General features: G+C 41.6%; 1 protein-coding gene across 4 annotated transcripts in view; it reads right to left on the minus strand.

Moving 5' to 3' along the window:
- LOC110508771 (extended synaptotagmin-2-B) overlaps positions 1-19,417 on the minus strand; it is a 49,507-nt gene extending 30,090 nt beyond the window's left edge. For all 4 annotated transcript variants that reach the window (XM_021589576.2, XM_021589575.2, XM_021589574.2 and 1 more), the window contains exons 1-7: positions 19,221-19,417; positions 18,484-18,904; positions 4,512-4,553; positions 3,473-3,607; positions 2,996-3,072; positions 2,825-2,897; positions 1,677-1,766 (exon numbers count right to left, since the gene is read on the minus strand). In XM_021589576.2, coding sequence (XP_021445251.1) covers positions 1,677-1,766; positions 2,825-2,897; positions 2,996-3,072; positions 3,473-3,607; positions 4,512-4,553; positions 18,484-18,897 — 831 coding nt within the window. In that variant the 5' untranslated portion in view covers positions 18,898-18,904; positions 19,221-19,417. The remainder of the gene's footprint in view (positions 1-1,676; positions 1,767-2,824; positions 2,898-2,995; positions 3,073-3,472; positions 3,608-4,511; positions 4,554-18,483; positions 18,905-19,220) is intronic.
- Positions 19,418-21,643: the final 2,226 nt, after the last annotated feature.

The following is a 21,643-nucleotide window of genomic DNA, read 5'->3' on the forward strand; positions in this document are numbered from 1 at the left end:
GAACAAACGTCTACACAACTCAGGGGACAGATAGACTGTCTGTCAGGGTAGAAGGGCAGGAGGAGTATGAAGGCACAACACTTTACAGGTAATAGCTTCTTCAAGGGGCGGTAAATTCAAAAACAAATTCAAGACAGGGTAGAGGGGTGGACCTTACATTCATTCTTAAGAAGGTCTCCATGACTGGACCACAGGTCAGAGGCCATTGTGGACAAGAACCATGTGCTCTATAGCAGTCTAGCCTGGTCCCAGATGTGTCAAGAGAGCACAAACAGATCTTGGACCAGGTTAAAAACAGTCCAGTTGAGGAGAGATAGAACTCCAGAAGTTAAAATAAGACTTGGATGGTTGTCTGTCACTCTAAAGGACTGTCATTACACCCCAGTCTTTATCCCAGGACTTCTAACCAGGCCTCTGACTACATCAGGGGGAAATAACTGTGGCTCAGCCTGGTCTGTGTTTCTAGGGATGATGACAGTCTCTATCCCTGATGCAACATATCTATTCAAACTGTACTGTATGTAAGTGCATCACAGCGCTGATACTAACAGTGAATTGGATTATGTTTTACAATGAGCGTACCGTTATAGACTGGCTGGGAAAATGCAGGATGCTATTGTAGTCATCAAGACTAGCAGGACTGGACTGTGTGAAGATGATCAAATTTAACTAAACTGGCAAGACATAATTCAACTCCGTTCACAGCATTGGTCCAACACTAACTGACTGTAGTTCATTAAGGGGTTAAGATGTATTAGGCCAAGAGGGGAGAGTTGTATGAGATGGTATAGACTGGATGTCCAGCTGACTTACCATAGACCTTTACCGAGTAATAACAAGGCAATGAGCATAGAGGAAAGTCTACATAAATCCTACCCAAAGAGAAAGACGCAGCCTCGACAGCATAAAGAGCACAGAGGAGGCTTAAGATAAAGCAAATCTGCTCTCCCCACCCCGACACAGAGGCAATATGACCGAGACACAGGGACAATATGACTGAGACACAGGGACGATATGACCGAGACACAGAGGCGATACGACCCATATCTTGACAATAACAGCACAGCAATGCTCCTTGAGACCCATAACTTCACAGCACTAAAACATCTATTGTCAAAAAGACAAATGACGTGTGACTGACTACTGGACTGGTAATCAACACCGCCCCAAACTGGGTCTGTTTAAAATAAGACCTGAGCATTATTACCCATCTAGGAAATATATCCAAGCTATTGTACACCAGTTGATTATCTTTTCAGCTGTAATGAATCCGGCAGGAAGCTACAGTGCCCCCTCATTGTCCTTTTACTGGAATGTATCCTCCTCCTAAGGGACCCCATATCAAACCCTCAATCTATAACACATGCTGACCCACAGGAAGACAGCTGCTAAAGAGCAGGGTATGGACTAAGGCTAAATCTCAAATAGCACACTATTCACTATAAATTGAACTACTTTTGTCCAGGGCCCATCAAAAGTAGTGCACTATAAAAGGGAATTGGTAGCCATTTGGGTTGCAAGCCTAATTATAATTAGGCTTGGTGGGAATGGGTTTTCTGGAACAGGAGCTCAATACAACATCCTTCACATCCAGCGGTCTGCTGACCATTCCCTCCTCAGAGGTTCCAACCACTGCAGTAGTTCTAGAATAAGACAAAATGGCTGCCAATACTTACAGGCTTCTTCAGGAAGAAAACTGACAGGGCTCCGATCAATGGCATGTCTCCGAGCAGGGGCTCCATGATGACCCTCAAGACACCGTGAAGCTGCAGAAAACATGCCAATCAGTGACTTTTCGATTGCAGATCATTGTAACATACAATTTATAGGTCTCTATCTTATTACATAGGAAACAACGGTACAATACACTTTTGATTCATCTATTTGACAAATTCTACATGACTGTCTTCTTGTTGTCTCAAGGAAAAGTCTGACCTGAGTTGTATTACTAAATGTTCCACTGCTTTTATTAGTATCCATCCTGACTGAAGTGACTCTTTACTCAGAAATGTAGACACTGTCTAGAGCTACAAATTTGGTTGCAAGGACGAGCAATTAAACAGAGTCATCCCTTAACATGAAATGGAAAAATTTGACATTTTCAATAACCATACTGATTAACCATACTGCCATACTGATTAACCATACTGCCATACTGATTAACCATACTGCCATACTGATTAACCATACTGCCATACTGATTAACCATACTGCCATACTGATTAACCATACTGCTGTAGTCTTATTCTCACATTTACTCAAAACAGTGGCTTGGTCAGAATCAAAACAAAACATATGAGATTGCAGATTGCCACATTTAAGAGCTTCATTCTGAACAAAAATGGTTACAGTGAAAAGCCAGCCATCTATTAGGAGCCAACAAAACCGTATGAAATCTGGACTGATTCCAAAACAGCCTACCAGAGTGGACACATTGACCACCTGAGACTGCAGTCTCAAACCTGGCCAATCAGAATGGGTTCGCAATGATTACTGTAGACTACCCTGCATACAACTGTCTCTCTCTGATCAGCAAATATGCTGGTGGTTTGCAAGGGCAACCTCTTGTAATGTTGTATAATCAACCTTCACCCTTATCTATGAAGTGTCAACATATTATGTAAAAAAAAAGAACATTTTGAAAAAAAACCCGTTAATTTTCATAATGCCAAATACGGCGGTGGCTAATGGTTCGTCTCATGCAACAGACAGATTTTCATCAAGCTTAGGAGGTCTGGTATATCAACTGAATAGTCAGAGAAAGTCACAACATTTCCCAATAGAAAGTAGTGTACGCATGTGTATGATATAAAAATATTACTACCTGTATACTTTTTATACCAGCTCTGCAGTAGTATTTCTTGATGTCAACATCAATCTCTGTATTTCCAACAAAGCTGAAAAGATTTTTAAAAAAATATATATATATATAGTCTTGATATGTAATGATATAAAAAGGTATCTCCAAATAGAACCACAGTGCATGTGACTATACCTAATCTCCAGGTCCATTATAATCTGTCGTTTGTCCACATTCTCAGTGTACACTTTGACCCCGTTCACCCTTAGAGGCTGTAGAGAGAGAAGGAGAGAAAGATGGAGGGAGAGTGGGAGAGAGGATAGGGTGACAAAGCAGGACCCAATGGTTGACAGGTGCCTCTGTGTGCTCAAACCCAAACCGCTTGTCCAACCATACTTCAAGCATGCGTTTCCTAAGTTCCCTTACAAGGTTAACAAGTTTGAAAACTTACACACAGGAATAAATTGCTGGACATTGTTGATACGGCTAATGACGGTAAACAACAAACACCTATGAACTATATTATACAGAATAAACACCTACAACATATAAGAAGATATAGAACATTTTCCACACTGCTCGACATAACAGTGGGAACCTAACCAACAGTAACATTGACCCCAGAACTCATCACTGGAAACATACATGTATATCTAAATGCCTCAGTCTAACCTTGTCCCCCATGTCGATCTTGGTGAAGCAGAAGGAGCTGAGGTGAACGTTAGCCCCCTTCACAGCCGGCTCGATGGTCTCTCTGAACAGCTTGTCAACAAACTGACAGATGTACGGCCACATCTGTTTCACTGTCTGGGGAGGGAGACAGAGCGGAAGACTCAGGGTTACACAGGTCATATTCTCAAAGCTCAATGTCTGACAGAGACACTACATAGGTAATGGCCCTGTTCTCTGCATGGTTTGATTGAATAAGACTGAATTAAAATAAGAAATACTTTATTAATCCCAGAGGGAAAATTATTAGCATAATTTTGTCATAGATAATAGGTAGGAGATGCCCTCATAATTGCCCAACACACATAACATTACCTCAACTGACACATCTATTTGGTTTGGGTGTGGCCCTAGTGTAGTTTATGGGCTCTACTTTAAGTACTGATGCATGAACTCCTTACCCTATAAACCTACTTCAAAAACAATAGCATCTATAACACTCCTGCAAAACAAATAGAGCTCAATCTCTCATTTTATTATCTAATGTGTCTTTGAAACATTGTGGACTAAATCCCCATAAGTCTGGTTTTTACAGTAACTGTAAGAGTAATGACTCCTCCCAGTTCCTGGAGTTAGAAGGGTCCCCAGGGAGGCTGGTACTGGAGCTGGGTTAGCAGAGCTCCAGATAAGGGCCTATTTATAAGAGGCTGCTGCCCTCCCGCCCGCTTCCCTGCCTCCACACTGTACCACTTATCTAGAGCAGGGCAAGTGCTGCTGCCGGGAAAGTTGGTATTGGACAGGGTTCAAATACTACTTGAAATCATTTCAAATATGTTGTTATCTGTGCTTGACTGAGCTTGCCTGGCTTGATGGACCAATACGATAGTCCCAAAACTGCAAAACCCCACTAATCTGGCACTCTAGGCAGGCTAGATCAAACAAAGTATTTGAACGATTTTCAACGCATTTGAAAGATCGTATTTGAACCCAGGTCTGGTTGGTGTACTGTAGGACAACGCACTGCAGTGAAGACGTTCAGTACCTTGTTGAGCCATTCCACTCTCTCCACATCTGGAAAATGAACCTGGAATTAAGAGAATAATGGATCAGTTCATATTCGTTCAATATGTGAGCTGTCTGAAGAGATGCTGTGGGGTAGATGAAAACAATGTCACAATGTCATTACAGGTTGGTCAACAGTTTGACATTAAAACAGACATTCAATAAAGACTATAGGGGCAATAGAGAGTAACGGAACTGACAGATTGACAGGATCAATCAAATCAAATCTGTCACATGCTTTGTAAACAACAGGTGTAGACTAACAGTGAAATGCTTACTTACGGGCCCTTCCCAACAATGCAGAGGAAAAAAAAGTTCCATTAATACAAGGAATACATACACAATGAGAGTGTATAACTTGGCTACATAAAACGGGATACACCTGTACTTTGAGTTGTATGATGATTGTATACTACTAATACACAGTCTAATTACACCTATATGAAACAACATATCACCTTGGTTTGGTAGTAGTGTTGAATGGTGCTATACACGCACGTCTAAAGCTCAGAGGAAAGGGCTGATTCTGTACATTGATTCAAAGACGAGGCTGCAGTATTTGGGGTCTCAGGCTGACAGCATGAGAACAGCACCAAGCCGCTCAGAGATAGCTGAGGCAGGGAGTTGACTGTGACAGATAAGCAGTTGGATTTACATAACTACCTGACAGACAGAGCTTCTGCAGGCAGGCTTAGGCTGAATCCCAAAGGGTATACAATTCCCTAAATACAGTGCATTCGGGAAAGTATTCAGGCCCATTTCATTTATCCACATTTTGTTACGTTACAACCTAATTCCATAATGGACTCAATAGTTTCCCCCCTCATAAAATCTACACACAATACCTCATAAGGACAAAGCAAAAAGTGTTTTAAGACATATTTGCAAATGTTTTAAAATTAAAACTGAAATATCACATTTACATACAGTACCAGTCAAAAGTTTGGACACACCTACTCACTCAAGGTTTTTTTTTTTTACTCTTTTCTACACTGTAGAATAATATTGAAGACATCAAAACTATGAAATAACACATATGGAAGGAATCATGTAGTAAACAAAAAAAGCGTTAAATAAATATATTTTATATTTGAGATTCTTCAAATAGCCACCCTTTGCCTTGATGACAGCTTTGCACATTCTTGGCATTCCCTCAACTAGCTTCATGTGGAACGCTTTTCCAACATTCTTAAAGGAGTTCCCACATATGCTGAGCACTTGTTGGCTGCTTTGCCTTCACTCTGCGGTCCAACCCATCCCAAAACATCTCAATTGGGTTGAGGTTGGGTGATTGTGGAGGCCAGATCATCCGATGCAGCACTCCATCACTCTCTTTCTTGGTCAAATAGCCCTTACACAGCCTGGAGGTGTGTTTTGGGTCAATGTCCCGTAGAAAAACAAATGATAGTCCCACTAAGCGCAAACCAGATGGGATGGCATATCGCTGCAGAATGCTGTGGTAGCCATGCTGGTTAAGTGTGCCTTGAATTCGAAGAAAATCACTGACAGTGTCCCCAGCAAAGCACCCCACACCTCTTCCTCCATGCTTCACGGTGGGAACCACACATGCGGAGATCTTCCTGATTCATGCAGTCTCCTCTGAGCAGTTGATGTTGAGATGTGTCTGTTACTTGAACTCTGTGAAGCGTTTATTTGGGCTGCAATTTCTGAGGCTGGTAAATCTAATGAACTTATCCTCTGCAGCAGAGGTAACTCTGGGTCTTCCTTTCCTGTGGCAGTCCTCATGAGAGCCAGTTATCATATCATATGTAGAAAATAGGAAAAACCATGGAATGAGTAGGTGTGTCCAAAATTTTTACTGGTACTGTAAGTATTCAGACCCTTCACTCGGTACTTTGTTGAAGCACCTTTTGCAACAATTACAGCCTGGAGTCTTCTTGGGTAGTGCACTACAAGCTTGGCACACCTGTATTTGGGGAGTTTCTTCCATTCTCCTCGGCAGATCCTCTCAAGCTCTGTCAGGTTGGAAGGGGAGCAGTGCTCTACAGCTATTTTCAGGTCTCTCCAGAGATGTTTGATCGGATTCAAGTCCGGCCTCTGGCTGGGCCACTCAAGGACATTCAGAGACATGTCCTGAAGCCAGTCCTGCATTGTCTTGGCTGTGTGCTTAGGGTCATTGTCCTGTTGGAAGGTGAACGTTCGCCCCAGTCTGAGGTTCTGAGCGCTCTGGAGCAGGTTTTCATCAAGGATCTCTGTACTATGCGCCGTTCATCTTCTCCTTGAAGCTGAATAGTCTCCCAGTCTCCCAGCGGGCTGTCATGTGCCTTTTACTGAGGAGTGGCTTCCATCTGGCCACTCGGCCATAAAGGCCTGATTGGTGGAGTTCTACAGAGATGGTTGTCCTTCTGGAAGGTTTTCCAATCTCCACAGAGCTCTGTCAGAGTGACCATCAGGTTCTTGGTTAACTCACTGACCCTTCTCCCCCAATTGCTTGGCTGGGTGGACAGCTCTAGGAAGAGTCTTGGTGGTTCCAAACGTCTTCCATTTAAGAATTATGGAGGCCCCTGGGTTCTTGGGGACCTTCAATGCTGCAGACATTTTCTGGTACTCTTCCCCAGATCTATGCCTCGACACAATCTCATCTCTGATCTTTACGGACAATTACTTCAACCTCATGGCTTGGTTTTGCTCTGACACACACTGTCAAATGTGTGACCTTATATAGACAGGTGTGTGCCTTTCCAAATCATGTCCAATCAAAATAATTTATCACAAGTGGACTCCAATCAAGTTGTAGAAACAAAGGATGATCAATGCATTCAGAGCTCAATTTTGAGTCTCATAGCAAAGGGTCTGAATACTTACGCAATTTTTTTTCCCGCTATGTCATTATGGGGTATGGTGTGTAGATTTGAGGAAATGTTTTATTCATTCCATTTGAGAATAAGGCTAACGTAAAAAAAATGGGGGAAAAGTCAAGGGTCTGAATACTTTACAAATGCACTGTAGTAGTAGTGATGAAGTGTTAGCATTGAACTAGCATTGATGTGTATGTTTGGCTCATATGTAAGTCTCAGCATGACTCCCTATCAAAATAAAGGTTAAAAGGCCTAGTGCAGTCAAAAACGTGATATTCGGCATCCCGAGTGGCGCAGTGGTCTAAGGCACTGCATCGCAGTGGCAGCTGTGCCACTAGAGATTCTGGGTTAGAGTCCAGGCTCTGTCGCAGTGACTGGGACACCCATGGGGCGGCGCACAATTGGACCAGCATCGTCCGGGTTAGGGGAGGGTTTGGCCGGAAGGGATGTCCTTGTCCAATCGTGCACTGGTGGGCCGGGCGCAGTACACGCTGACACGGTCGCCAGGTGTACGGTGTTTCCTCCGACACATTGGTGCGGCTGCCTTCCGGGTTAAGTGGGCATTGTGTCAAGAAGCAGTCCGGCTTGGTTGGGTTGTGTTTCGGAGGACGCACAGCTCTCAACCTTCGCGTCTCCTGAGTCTGTATGGGAGTTACAGCGATTAGACAAGACTAACTATCAATTGGGTAGTTAGACTAACCACGAAATTGGGGAGAAAAAGGGGTAAACATTTTTTTTTTAATTAAAAAGTGATATTCCTGTGTTTATATACACTGAGTGTACAAAACATTAGGAAGACCTTACTAATATTGAGTTGCAACCCCTTTTGCCCTCAGAACAGTCTCAGTTCGTTGGGGCATGGACTCAACAAGGTCTCAAGAGCGTTCCACAGGGATGCTGGCCAATGTTGGCCCATGTTTTTAATCCCAGCCCCCGTCCCTGCAGGAGGGCTTTTGACTTTTGGTAGGCCGTCATTGAAAATAAGAATTTGTTCTTGCCTAGTTAAAGGGTAAATAAAATCAAAATGTTGACTCCAATGCTTCACACTGTTGTGCCAAGTTGGTTGGATGTCCTTTGGCTGAAGGAACATTCTTGAGGCACACAGGAAATTGTTGAGTGTGAAAAACCCAGCCGCATTGTAGTTCTTAACACACAAACCAGTATGCCTGGCACCTACTACCATACTCCATTCAAAGGCACTTACATCTTTTGTCTTGCCCATTCACCCTCAGAATGGCACACATACACAATCCATGTCTCAAGGCTTAAAAATCCTCCTTTCACCTGTCTCCTACCCTTCATCTACAATGATTGAAGTATATTTAACATCAACAAGAGACAATAGCTTTCACCTGGATTCACCTGGTCCGTCTATGTCAGTGTTCCCCAACTTGCAGCCCGCGAGGCAAGGTGGTTTTATTTGTCCCCTTCCCAAGTTTCCAAAGTAAAAAAAAAAAAACATTTTGTTGGTGTGGAATTTATTGTTGGACATAAGAATAAAAACACCAGGAAATCAGCTCCAAGTGATTTTAATTTAAGAAATCTGTTCCCAAGCATAATTGAGGCATGACAGTATACAAATTTAAGCAAGGTTTGAAATTATTTTGTTTTAGTGAAACATTACATCTGTTTGCAAATTGACTACAAGAAGCCCAGTCTACAAATTAGAAGAAAAAATAAATAAAATCGTCCCACGGCTGAATCTAGTTGATGATCCTTGGTCTATGTCAAAAAAATAGTTCCTAATGTTTCGTACACTCTGTTTCCACACGATGAGGTTGGAATGATGAGAAATTGGGAAAATTATGATAAATGTCCTTTTAGTGTAAGAGCTGTTTGAAAAGACCACCTTTAATTTCAGCCTGTTTTGGTGGGATGCAGTTTTGGTCTGCCTGGTGACAACACCAGTAGGTAAATTAGTTAAAGAGAGTTCCAAACCTCTCTGCCAATAACAGCTTGTTTTCTGTTTCCCCCTCCCAACTCAGACCACTCCCAGTCCTACCAAATTCTTGCTTGATAAATTGCTCTCGCTAAGAAGCTATTTTTATTTGGCTGTTAGATCATGTTTATAAAACGCAATACCATGAACTCAAATCCAAATCTGCATAATATTGTACAATGAAATTTCTTTGTTTTCCTTGACAACTCCGATGCTGTGACACAATAAGGAAACATATTCATTTCACAGATACATTTAAAAAAAGAGTTCCCCCTTCAATTACACGTTGCCAGACCACTTTTCACTCCTTTTTAGGGTCTGTAGAAGAGTAGAGGTTGCCTAGCAGCATATTCCAGCCTGCCTTGAGAGTTCGAGATCCCACAGCTAGTGGAAAAGAAAAGCAGAGGTTCACAGTAATTCCTCACAGGAGGAAAGCCAGCAGCTCTGACTCATTGTCAAGCTATTTCCTGGTTTGACTGAACAGTTAGTCTGATGGAATATGGTTTCCAACCAACAGACTCAGAGTGCGTCAGCTTTAGTACCCCGGACAACACACCACAGTTAACAGAGTAGTCTGAATAACAGAAAACTGTCACACAAGTCACAATGCAATTGCTAAAACTTTCTGATTCTGAACAGAAACTTGTCGGATATTTAGAAGGCTCATTCAACCCTGACTAATCTTAGCCAGTATGAATATACTGAATAGCTCATGGAGCTGTGTCTTATCAATGTATGTAAATATAATACTAATCTCATATCTCAGCAGCCATGAAGTGGAGCAATGTGGTCATCCCTCTCCTTATGACAGCTCATGGGAGAATCAAGCTGGGATGTTTCCCAAATGGCACCCTATTCCCATATTGTGCGTAGAGCCCTGGTTAAAACAAGTGCACTATATAAGGAATAGGGTGCCATTTGGGAAGAAGCCCTTCTGACAGCCCATGGGAGTCGTGCTGGACTGGTGGAACCACAATCCCACAGAACAGCTGTTTAGAAATCCAGACCAGGGCAGCCAGATAGGGGTCATCGCCTCCTTCACTCACACACAAACACTATGCAATACCACGCTAATCAGTGCACAATTACCATTAGAGGAGGAATTTATGAGTTTACAGTATATTACAAGTTCATTTCTGTTATACAGTATAACAAAATGAAATTGTAATATTGTATAGGGCTAGACACGGCAATACAAACCGTCTTGCTCTCACCAGCTATTTACATTTTGTTGGGTAGGAGAGAACAGAACATGTGACTGGTGTTGCCCTCAAAATAATGAATTTGTGACAGAGGTCAGTATTATTATAGCCTAGAACAAACCATCCTGATCTCGCGAGCTTAAGACGAGGCTAGTATTATTACATCCGATTGCCATGGCTTCACCAAAATAAAGGTCCTAGTGCCACGAAACTATCACACACACACTCATATATTCTGTTCTGTTACAAGGTCATAAGTCAGTAGCCCTAACTGTGTCAGAGGCATTACAGATCATCAGGTCAAAGGTGACTGCTCAACTTCCAAGGGAGATTCTCATTTGTCCTCTCTCCTCCATGACCCGGAAACCGATAAGTGGTTGAGGAGAGAGTCAATTCGTTTATAGGCGAACAAATGAGGCTGCTCCCCTCCTCCATTACCTACTTCAGAGGATTCACAATAGTATCCTCACGGCAGGTAGCGCAGAAGTGTTTTATAATCATCCATATCCTCTTTAAAAATCAGCTGTTGTCAAAGGAGAAAAGCACACACATTTAAAAGTTTTATGCTAAAAATGCCTTGCTCAACTACCTACAGAACATTTGTTTATCATTTTACACATTTATTTTGGTATTCCACCCCTGTAAATGTAATTTGCCTGATGACGCACAAGTGGAAAAGGAGAGCCATTACATACAAGCACATTTGTTTCCTCTATTCGATTACATTTTTCAAAAAGAGGCAAGGACAGGAAGGAGTTCGCAAAACCAATTAAAGAATCTTCCCAAACTCAATCAGAAGGTGCACATTCAGCAATTTCTGTACCGTGGAAAATAGTCAGGCCAGTCGGATAGCAATATATCATTGGTGGACGGTCAATAGCGCAGGACAAGACATACTATATCACAAGACAGTTGTTCCCACCTATATTTAGGCCCTAAGGGTGGGGCGGGACCCATAATCACCACAGGAACCAAAGAGAGCCATTGTGGGGAGTATCAAATCACAGGCAGAACTTCACGGGCCTTTGTGGTACATGATCTACAGTATGGCAATTACATGGTAACAGAATTATGCAGAGATTGAGATTATTTTATTTTTAAAATGTATACCAAACAAAAACCACTGATTTATCAAAATCATACAACGCTATGCACAATGAGTACTTATCAATTTACACTAAAAGTTTTAGAAAAACACATTTACAGGAAGAACTGTGCAGATAAAGTTTTGTAACAGAATAAAACTGAGGAAGACTTTACCATAATTCTATTACGAATAGCATCCGTATAATTTTTCCAGTAAATGTTTTTTTAAGCAGCAAATAGAGTTGTATGGTTCATTAAACGTTGAAATCAATGGTTTTTGTTTAGCAAACATTTTAGAGTGAAAAATCTGAGTCTCAGTGGAATTGCCCAGTATGTGCCATACCGTGCCATTAGAGCAACAGGAGTAGAACTAGATCACACACACAACATAACAATGCATTCGGAAAGTATTCAGACCCCTTGACTTTTTCCACATTGTTACATTACAGCCTTATTCTAACATTTATTAAATAGTTCCCCCCCAATCAATCACCATACAATACCCGATAATGACATAGCAAAAATAGGGTTTTAGACATTTTAGCACATTTATTACAAATAAAAAACTGAAATAACACATTTACATTAGTATTCAGACCCTTTACTCTGAACTTTGATGAAGCACCTTTGGCAGCGATTACAACCTCAGGTATGATGCTGCAAGCTTGGCACACCTGTATTTGGAGAGTTTCTCACATTCTTCTCCGCAGATCCTATCAAGAAGCTCTGTCAGGTTGGATAGGGAGCGTCACTGCACAGCTATTTTCAGGTCTCTCCAAAGACGTTCGATAGGGTTCAAGTCCGGGCTCTGGCTGGACGTTCAGAGACTTGTCCCGAAGCCACTCCTGCGTTGTTCTGTTGGAAGGTGAATCTGTGCCCCAGTCGGAGGTTCTGAGCAGATTCAAGGATCTCTCTGTACTTTGCTCCATTCATCTTTCCCTCGATCCTGACTAGTTTCCCAGTCCCTGCCACTGAAAAACATCCCCACAGCATGATATTACTACCACCATGCTTTACCATAGGGATGGTGCCAGGTTTCTTCCAGACGTAACACTTGGCATTCAGGCCAAAGAGCTCAATCTTGTTTTCATCAGACCAGATAATCTTGTTTCTCATGGTCTGAGAGTCCTTTAGGTGCCTTTTGGCAAACTCCAAGCGGGCTGTTTTATTTATTTAACCAGTTAAGTCAGTTAAGAACAAATTCTTATTTACAAACCCTAACCCCTATGGGACTCCCAATCATGGCCGGTTGTGATACAGCCTGGAATCGAACCAGGGTCTGTAGTGACACCTCTAGCACTGAGATGCAGTGCCTTCGACCGTTGCGCCACACGGGAGCCTGGCTGTCATGTGCCTTTTTTTGAGGAATAGCTTATGTCTGGCCACTCTACCATAAAAACCTGATTGGTGGAGTGCTGCACAGATGGTTGTCCTTCTAGAAGGTTCTCCCATCTCCACAGAGGAACTCTGGAGCTCTGCCAGAGTGACCATCAGGTTCTTGGTCACCTCCCTGACCAAGGACCTTCTCCCCTGATTGTACAGGAAGAGTCTTGGTGGTTCCAAACTTTTTCTAATAAAGGAAGGAAGGATGGATGAAGGCCACTGGACTTCAATGCTGCAGGCATTTTTTTGTCCTTTTCCCAAAACTGTGCCTCGACACAATCCTGTCTCGGAGCTCTATGGACAATTCCTTCGAACTCATGGCTTGGTTTTTGATCTGACATGCAGTCAACTGTGGGACCTTTTATAGACAGGTGTGTGCCTTTCCAAATCACGTCCAATCAATTGAATTTACCACAGGTGGACTCCAATCAAGTTGTAGAAACATCTCAAGGATGATCAATGGAAACAGGATGCACCTGATCTCAATTTCAAGTCTCATAGCAAAGGGTCTGAATATTTATGTAGACATGGTATTTTAGTTAATTATTTTGTATACATTTTCAAAAATGGGGGATACTGTAATTTAAATCAATTTTAGAATAAGGCACTAAGGTAACAAAATGTGGAAAAAGTAAAGGGGTCTGAATACTTCCCCGAATGCACTGTGCTGTATACAGACAACCCAGGAAAGGGATTTAAGCTTACGATAGATAGTAAAATAGCTAATTTAACAAGGATCTAAATCCCCTTGTAAAACTAACTTCACATAGGTCTAAGTGTCCTCCCTTCCACTTCAGTGACAAACTTTCATTTGTTGCTTAAGTTACTGATTTGTCTGCCTGCTTAGAAGACAGTGTGTGTGACACACCTCTGCTCTTGGTAAGTCACAAAGCACAGTGCCACAAGCTAACAATACAGGCCTAGCAAATAGAACATGATAGACCTACTGGATCGTTTGAAATGTGATACAAATATCTATCTGTTATCAACTCAAATTCAAGCCTGTAAAAGCTTTGAGATGCTTCCGTCAGAGCTCTCTATTTTGCTGAGTGTGTTCTCCCGACATCATCCATAAACTCGTCACAGTCACATTATCCAGTGAGCGAGCACTGATGACTGGACTGTCCTTTTCTCCAAAGTCCCTGACAGTCTCATCACTCCCATGAGAGGAGACTGTGTGTGGAGGGGGTCTGGGTCATATGCGACAGCAGTACACGACTTCTGTTTGAACACGACTGCAGGTTTGAACGAGTTAAACAGGGCTTATTCTCTACTCCCTTTAGTCAGAGGCAGAACTCAAGAGCACAATGCTCTGTTCAACAGTCATTGCTCCCATGAGACTGAAGGAAGTCACGGTCATAAAACAGCACAGGACCTGGATATTTGAAAGAATCAAACAAGGCCTATTCTCCCTGTAGTCAGAGGCAGAGCACAGCAGCACAAGGCTCTCTGTTCGACACACAATTATTTAATATATATATATTTTTTTTACATTCCACTGGACTGATTGGCCCACCCTTTGGCACATCACTGAGGGCGACCCCATCCATGGCCATTATGACACACCATTAGAGAGCATAACAGAACGAGTGAAACCTCTACTCCATATAGACCATTTGACTAGACCAGTGTTTCCCAAACTTGTGGTGGATGTTTTGGTTTTTGCCCTAGCACTACAAAGATGATTCAAATTACCATCCAACTTGAATGATTTGCACCCTTTGGGGTCCCGAGTACAGAGTTTGGGAAACGCTGGACTAGACCTATATTTTGGAGGATGCATTTTGCTACACTTTAACGGTTTTTTTCTCCTTGACAGTTTGACCTAATTACAGTCCAGCGATCCTGTTGTAAAAGAACTGAGGCCCAGTAACCAGGGACAGACAGGCCAGTCATGACCGGATTTATACTGACCTGAGCTCTGCCCTCAAATATCAATCGTCTGTCTTTTAGAAGGTCTCAAACTTCGAGTGCAGTGTACATCATCTTAACATATTGTTTAGTGAAGACAGAAATCTAATTTGCCAATCTTAAGATTGCCAACTACTACCTGCATTGCTTTTGTGCCTTATGTTCACAGAAGGATAACATAATATGATAACATAAAGCTTCATAGTATAATAGCAATATTATAATATGTTAACATGACATTCAAATGTACTGTACATATACACTACCATTTAGTTTGGGGTCACTTAGAAATGACCTTTTTTTTTTTAAAGAAAACCACTTTTTTCGTCCATTAAAATAACATCAAATTGATCAGAAATACAGTGTAGACATTGTTAATGTTGCAAATGACTATTGTAGCTGGAAATGGCTGATTTTTAAATGGAATATCTACATAGGCGTACAGAGGCCCGTCATCAGCAACCATCACTCCTGTGTTCCAATGGCACGTTGTGTTAGCTAATCCAAGTTTATCATTTTAAAAAGGCTAATTGATCATTAGAAAACCATTTTGCAATTATGTTAGCACAGCTGAAACTGATGTCCTGATTAAAGCAGCAATAAAACTGGCCTTCTTTAGACTGGTTAAGTATCTGAAGCATCAGCATTTGTGGGTTTGATTACAGGCTCAAAAATGGCCAGAAACAAAGACTTTCTTTTGAAACTCGTCAGTCTATTCTTGTTCTGAGAAATGAAGGCTATTCCATGTGAGAAATTGCCAAGAAACTGAAGATCTCATACAACACCATGTACTACTCCCTTCACAGAACAGCACAAACTGGCCCTAACCAGAATAGAAAGAGGAGTGGGAGGCCCCGGTGCACAACTAAGCAAGAGGACAAGTACATTAGTGTGTCTAGTTTGAGAAACAGACGCCTCACAAGTCCTCAACTGGCAGCTTCATTAAATAGTACCCGCAAAACCAGTCTCAATGTCAATAGTGAAGAGGTGACTCCAGGATGCTGGCCTTCTAGGCAGAAAATACAGTTCTTGGGAAGTGTGTGCTTCTTTGTCAAATTGTTTTAACAAAACAGTCCACAAAACTAACACATTCCAGGCCTCATTCCAGGCATATTTGCTGAAACAACTAGCATGCTTGTGTCCCAAGTGGCACCTTATTCCCTTTTTTGTAATGCACAGGGCCTATAGGACTCTGGTTAAATGTAGTGCACTATGTAGGGAATAGGGTGCCATTTTGGACACAGTCAGAGGGCATGGCTCACCAACACCAAGGCCTGCTGCATTTTTAAAATAAAGTTCCAACAATTGTATCGTGGATCACATCACAATCCATGCCACCACTCCTGACAGACAGTGCTGGTTTCTTACTACTGACTTTTTAAACGGCAGACTCTGGAGCAGGTTTCTGACAATAACCAAGAAGTTGTGTCTGGAATTGATTGTGCTATATACTTAACCAAAGCTGCCTGTACTTGCCCTAGCTTAGAGTGAAATGTCAAAACTTGTCAGATCTACAATAAGTACCCATTACAGGGCATAGGAATACCTGAATAAATTAGGTGGGTTCGGGAGAATAGAGAGTAATAATCCCATCAGATCACATAGCCTATCAGAGCCCTAGCGTGCGCACGCACACACTGCATAAGTATTCAGACCCTTTGTTTAGGCAACCCTAAATTCATTCAGGAGTAAAATGTGGCTTAACAAATCACATAATAAGTTACATGGAATCAATGTGTGAAATAATTGTGGTTGTCAAGATTTTTGAATGACTAACCCTTCCTCTGTCCCCCATACATAGAACATCTGTAAGGTGTCAAGTATTGAATTTCAAGCCCAGATTCAACTACAAAGACCAGGGAGCTTTTCAAAAGCCTCAAAGACAAGTGATTGGTAGATGGGTAACAAAAACAAATCAGACAATGAATATCTCTTTAAGCATGATCAAGTTAATGATGCTGTGGATGATGTATTAAACCACCCAGACACATGAAAGATAGTCTTACTTCTGAACTGAGCTGCAGGACAGGAACTGTTCAGTTATGTTACCATGAGACTATTGGTGATTTTAAAACAGCTCGAGTTCAATGGCTGTGATGGGAAAAAACTGAGGATGGATAAATAACACTGTAGTGACTGCACAAAATAGAAATATTCAGAATAAAAAATATTCCAAAACATGCATCTTGTATGCATCAAGGCACTAAAGTAATAGTGAATTATTTTAAATAAAACACAGCAAAGGAATACACTTTTTGGCCTAAATGCAAAACCTTATGTTTGAGGGCAAATCCAACACATCACTGAGTAACTGCCTCCTTATTTCCATGCATGGTGGTGGCTGCTTGACATGGTACAGTATGGGTATGCTTGACATGGTACAGTATGGGTATGCTTGACATCGGCAAATACTGGAGAGTTTTTGCAGAATAAAAAGAAAGAGCTAAACACAGGCAAAATCCTTGAAGAAAACCTGCTTTATACCAGGGACTGGGAGAGGAATTAATCTTTCAGCAGGACAATAACCTACAACACAAGGACAAATCTTCACTGAAGTTGCTTACCAAGAAGACAGTGGCCAAGTTACAGTTTTGACTTAAATCTGTTTGAAAATCCCCAACATCTTGACAGAGCTTGAAGAATTGGGGGGGGGGGGGGGGGGGGGGGGATAAGGACAAATATTACACAATCCAGGTGTGCAAAGCTCTTCTAGACACCTAAGAAGGCTTACAGCTGATCAATGCCAAAGGTGATTCTAACATGTATTGACACGGGTAGCTGAATACTTATGCAACAATTATATTTTAGTTATTTCATTTTTATTCATCTCATCTTCCACTTTGACAGAGTATTTTGCGTAAATTGTTGACAAAAAAATGACAATTAAATCAATTTGAATCCCACTTTTTAACACAAAATGTGAAAAAATCCAAGTGGTCCAAATACTTTGGCAAGGCACTGTATGTGCATAGCTACCTCAATTACCTCGTACCCCTGCACATCGACTCAGTAATCCTACTCCCTGTATATATAGCCATGTGTCACTTTTTAATTGTATCTTTCTATTCACTGTTAGTCTACACCTTTCGTTTATGATGCATGTGACAAATTTTGAGCATAAAACATTTTTATTTTTTACTTAAGCCAGTTAAAAGGAGCTGTGGATCACCTCTTAGCGTCACACTGTTGCTTGATTGATATATTGCCAAAGCTCAATCTTTTGGAGTTCAGCCATAATCTCCTCCCTCCCTTATAGTGTAACGTAAACCAGGCCATCCTCAGAAGGATCTCAGAACTACTCTGACAAAGCAGGTACAGGGGTCAGTACAGATCTAGATAGCTACTCTGATTGCCATGGGCTATATGGACCGTTTACAATTCGACTGTCCATGAGGGCTGTTGAGCAGTATACTGTCAACCACAGTGATGTGGGGAAAATGAACTGCTGTTTGAAGTTGTGAAACAATCAAGTTGATTAGCAACACTAATCTGGATGGGGGATACCATTGACAATACTATTCATCTGTAACACCTGACCAGGAAAAAAGTTGTTAGCTATGTTAGAAGCTTTAAAATGTTTAACTCAATAAAACAAAACAATGTCATTCTTACCCATGGTGGCAACTCAGAGGTCGACAAATGTTGTTTGACAGTTTTCTCTTCATGCTCCAAGAACGCTAAGGCACGGGTCAGTCTGTTGTTTTTATGCCCTTGATTTCTTCTCCACCAGAAAAAGATGGCAAGTCCTATTAGAACCCAACTGAAGCTGAACTCAAAATATCCCAAAACATAAATGGGAAGAATAACGATGAAGGTCTTGGCAAATTTCATCCACATCCGAGTGGCGTCTGTGACGGAGGACTGTGGCTCATCTCCCAGATCCACCGGGGCGATTGAGGTCGTAGGGCTGACTGGAGGGCTCGGAGTTGTCGGTCCATTTTCCTTGGCTGTTGTTGGTCCTGTGGAAATTGTCTTTCCAGAATCCGCCCCTTGAGCTCCACTGTTTGCCGCTGCCGCTCTTCTCATTTCCACTCTACAAATAAGTTTCAGAATAGAGAGAGCAGAATAAGCGACACAGACAGAAAACATTTTACATACACAATGTATATTCTACAATGTAACAACAACACGATGACAAACGTTAATGTCTGTGAAAATGTTGCAACCACAGCCGCTGGAATAATTATGATTGATGTAATCATAGTAGTTAGTTCAGAGCGAAGGGCTCAGCGACCTGTCAATCTGCATCGTGGTTTATGAAGGAGTTTCCTAACAGTCGCAAATTAACCGCTATTTCGCCAAACTTGTGTTAACCTTTTTTAATAAATAACATAAATACTCTTCCTCACCCGTTTCTGTATTCGACATCCGTAATCCTTTGAATTCAGTGTACCAGTCCCGTACACTGCATGGGTTCCTTCGACTGGTTTAGTTTCCAATGTAGCCCAATAATCCCTTCACCACATCCTGCTTTCGAGTGCGTTTCTCTTCTCCACGCACACAACACAATATGACCAGCCTCCTTCTAATTTTTCGAACAGGAAATTGTCATTGTCAAGATAGGTCAAACACAGGGAGGGATTTTTGAAAATAGGATTTCCAAGCGCCATCTCGTGGATACTTGGCTCGTGCACACTCGTACAGCGCAATTCATTATTATTCTGAACCATACAGAATAGTCTAATAATCTATTTTCCAACATCAAATATTTAGGGTTGCTATAAAAGTATGGTAGTACAACTAGTAGAGAGTATGGGATGCAGCAGTGGCTTTTTACTGTGTACTGTACCTGCCATCTATGATTACACCGTGCACAAAACAATGTACTAAGGTATTTTGTCCACTAGATGCCAATAGAGACTTGATACTGTGCTGTAGCCTATAACTAAGCACTATTGAATGTACCAATTACCAGTTGGTAAGTTGCATGGATAATAGTGGTTGGAACAGATAATTCATTACCAAGGTATAATCATACTGAAATTATTAGAATGATAGATTCCAATGATCTAGGCTACAATATAGTTACCCTGTGATAGTATCACTACAAAGTCCATTGCCTATGCTATATAGGATATTTTGAATAGGCTATCAGTTCAAATAGTTGACAGGACAGCAGTCCCTGAATGGTAGAGTATGATACAATATGTCAAAGAATCTGATGGTCTTCGAATGTTGAAATGACAATGTATACATCTCCAGCTACATTAACCATACATGGAAGCTGATAGAGTATAGGTATAGACATCCTGAATAGAGCCCTCATAGGACTGATGCAGTGGATTAAATATACAGTGCCTTGCGAAAGTATTCGGCCCCTTTGAACTTTGCAACCTTTTGCCACATTTCAGGCTTCAAACATAAAGATATAAAACTGTATTTTTTTGTGAAGAATCAACAACAAGTGGGACACAATCATGAAGTGGAACGACATTTATTGGATATTTCAAACTTTTTTAACAAATCAAAAACTGAAAAATTGGGCGTGCAAAATTATTCAGCCCCTTTACTTTCAGTGCAGCAAACTCTCTCCAGAAGTTCAGTGAGGATCTCTGAATGATCCAATGTTGACCTAAATGACTAATGATGATAAATACAATCCACCTGTGTGTAATCAAGTCTCCGTATAAATGCACCTGCACCGTGATAGTCTCAGAGGTCCGTCAAAAGCGCAGAGAGCATCATGAAGAACAAGGAACACACCAGGCAGGTCCGAGATACTGTTGTGAAGAAGTTTAAAGCCGGATTTGGATACAAAAAGATTTCCCAAGCTTTAAACATCCCAAGGAGCACTGTGCAAGCGATAATATTGAAATGGAAGGAGTATCAGACCACTGCAAATCTACCAAGACCTGGCCGTCCCTCTAAACTTTCAGCTCATACAAGGAGAAGACTGATCAGAGATGCAGCCAAGAGGCCCATGATCACTCTGTATGAACTGCAGAGATCATCAGCTGAGGTGGGAGACTCTGTCCATAGGACAACAATCAGTCGTATATTGCACAAATCTGGCCATTATGGAAGAGTGGCAAGAAGAAAGCCATTTCTTAAAGATATCCATAAAAAGTGTCGTTTAAAGTTTGCCACAAGCCACCTGGGAGACACACCAAACATCTGGAAGAAGGTGCTCTGGTCAGATGAAACCAAAATTGAACTTTTTGGCAACAATGCAAAACGTTATGTTTAGCGTAAAAGCAACACAGCTGAACACACCATCCCCACTGTCAAACATGGTGGCAGCATCATGGTTTGGGCCTGCTTTTCTTCAGCAGGGACAGGGAAGATGGTTAAAATTGATGGGAAGATGGATGGAGCCAAATACAGGACCATTCTGGAAGAAAACCTGATGGAGTCTGCAAAAGACCTGAGACTGGGACGGAGATTTGTCTTCCATCAAGACAATGATCCAAAACATAAAGCAAAATCTACAATGGAATGGTTCAAAAATAAACATATCCAGGTGTTAGAATGGCCAAGTCAAAGTCCAGACCTGAATCCAACCGAGAATCTGTGGAAAGAACTGAAAACTGCTGTTCACAAATGCTCTCCATCCAACCTCACTGAGCTCGAGCTGTTTTGCAAGGAGGAATGGGAAAAAATGTCAGTCTCTCGATGTGCAAAACTGATAGAGACATACCCCAAGCGACTTACAGCTGTAATCGCAGCAAAAGGTGGCGCTACAAAGTATTAACTTAAGGGGGCTGAATAATTTTGCACGCCCAATTTTTCAGTTTTTGATTTGTTAAAAAAGTTTGAAATATCCAATAAATGT

Source organism: Oncorhynchus mykiss, chromosome 28 (assembly GCF_013265735.2).
Source record: "Oncorhynchus mykiss isolate Arlee chromosome 28, USDA_OmykA_1.1, whole genome shotgun sequence".
Lineage (NCBI taxonomy): Eukaryota > Metazoa > Chordata > Actinopteri > Salmoniformes > Salmonidae > Oncorhynchus > Oncorhynchus mykiss.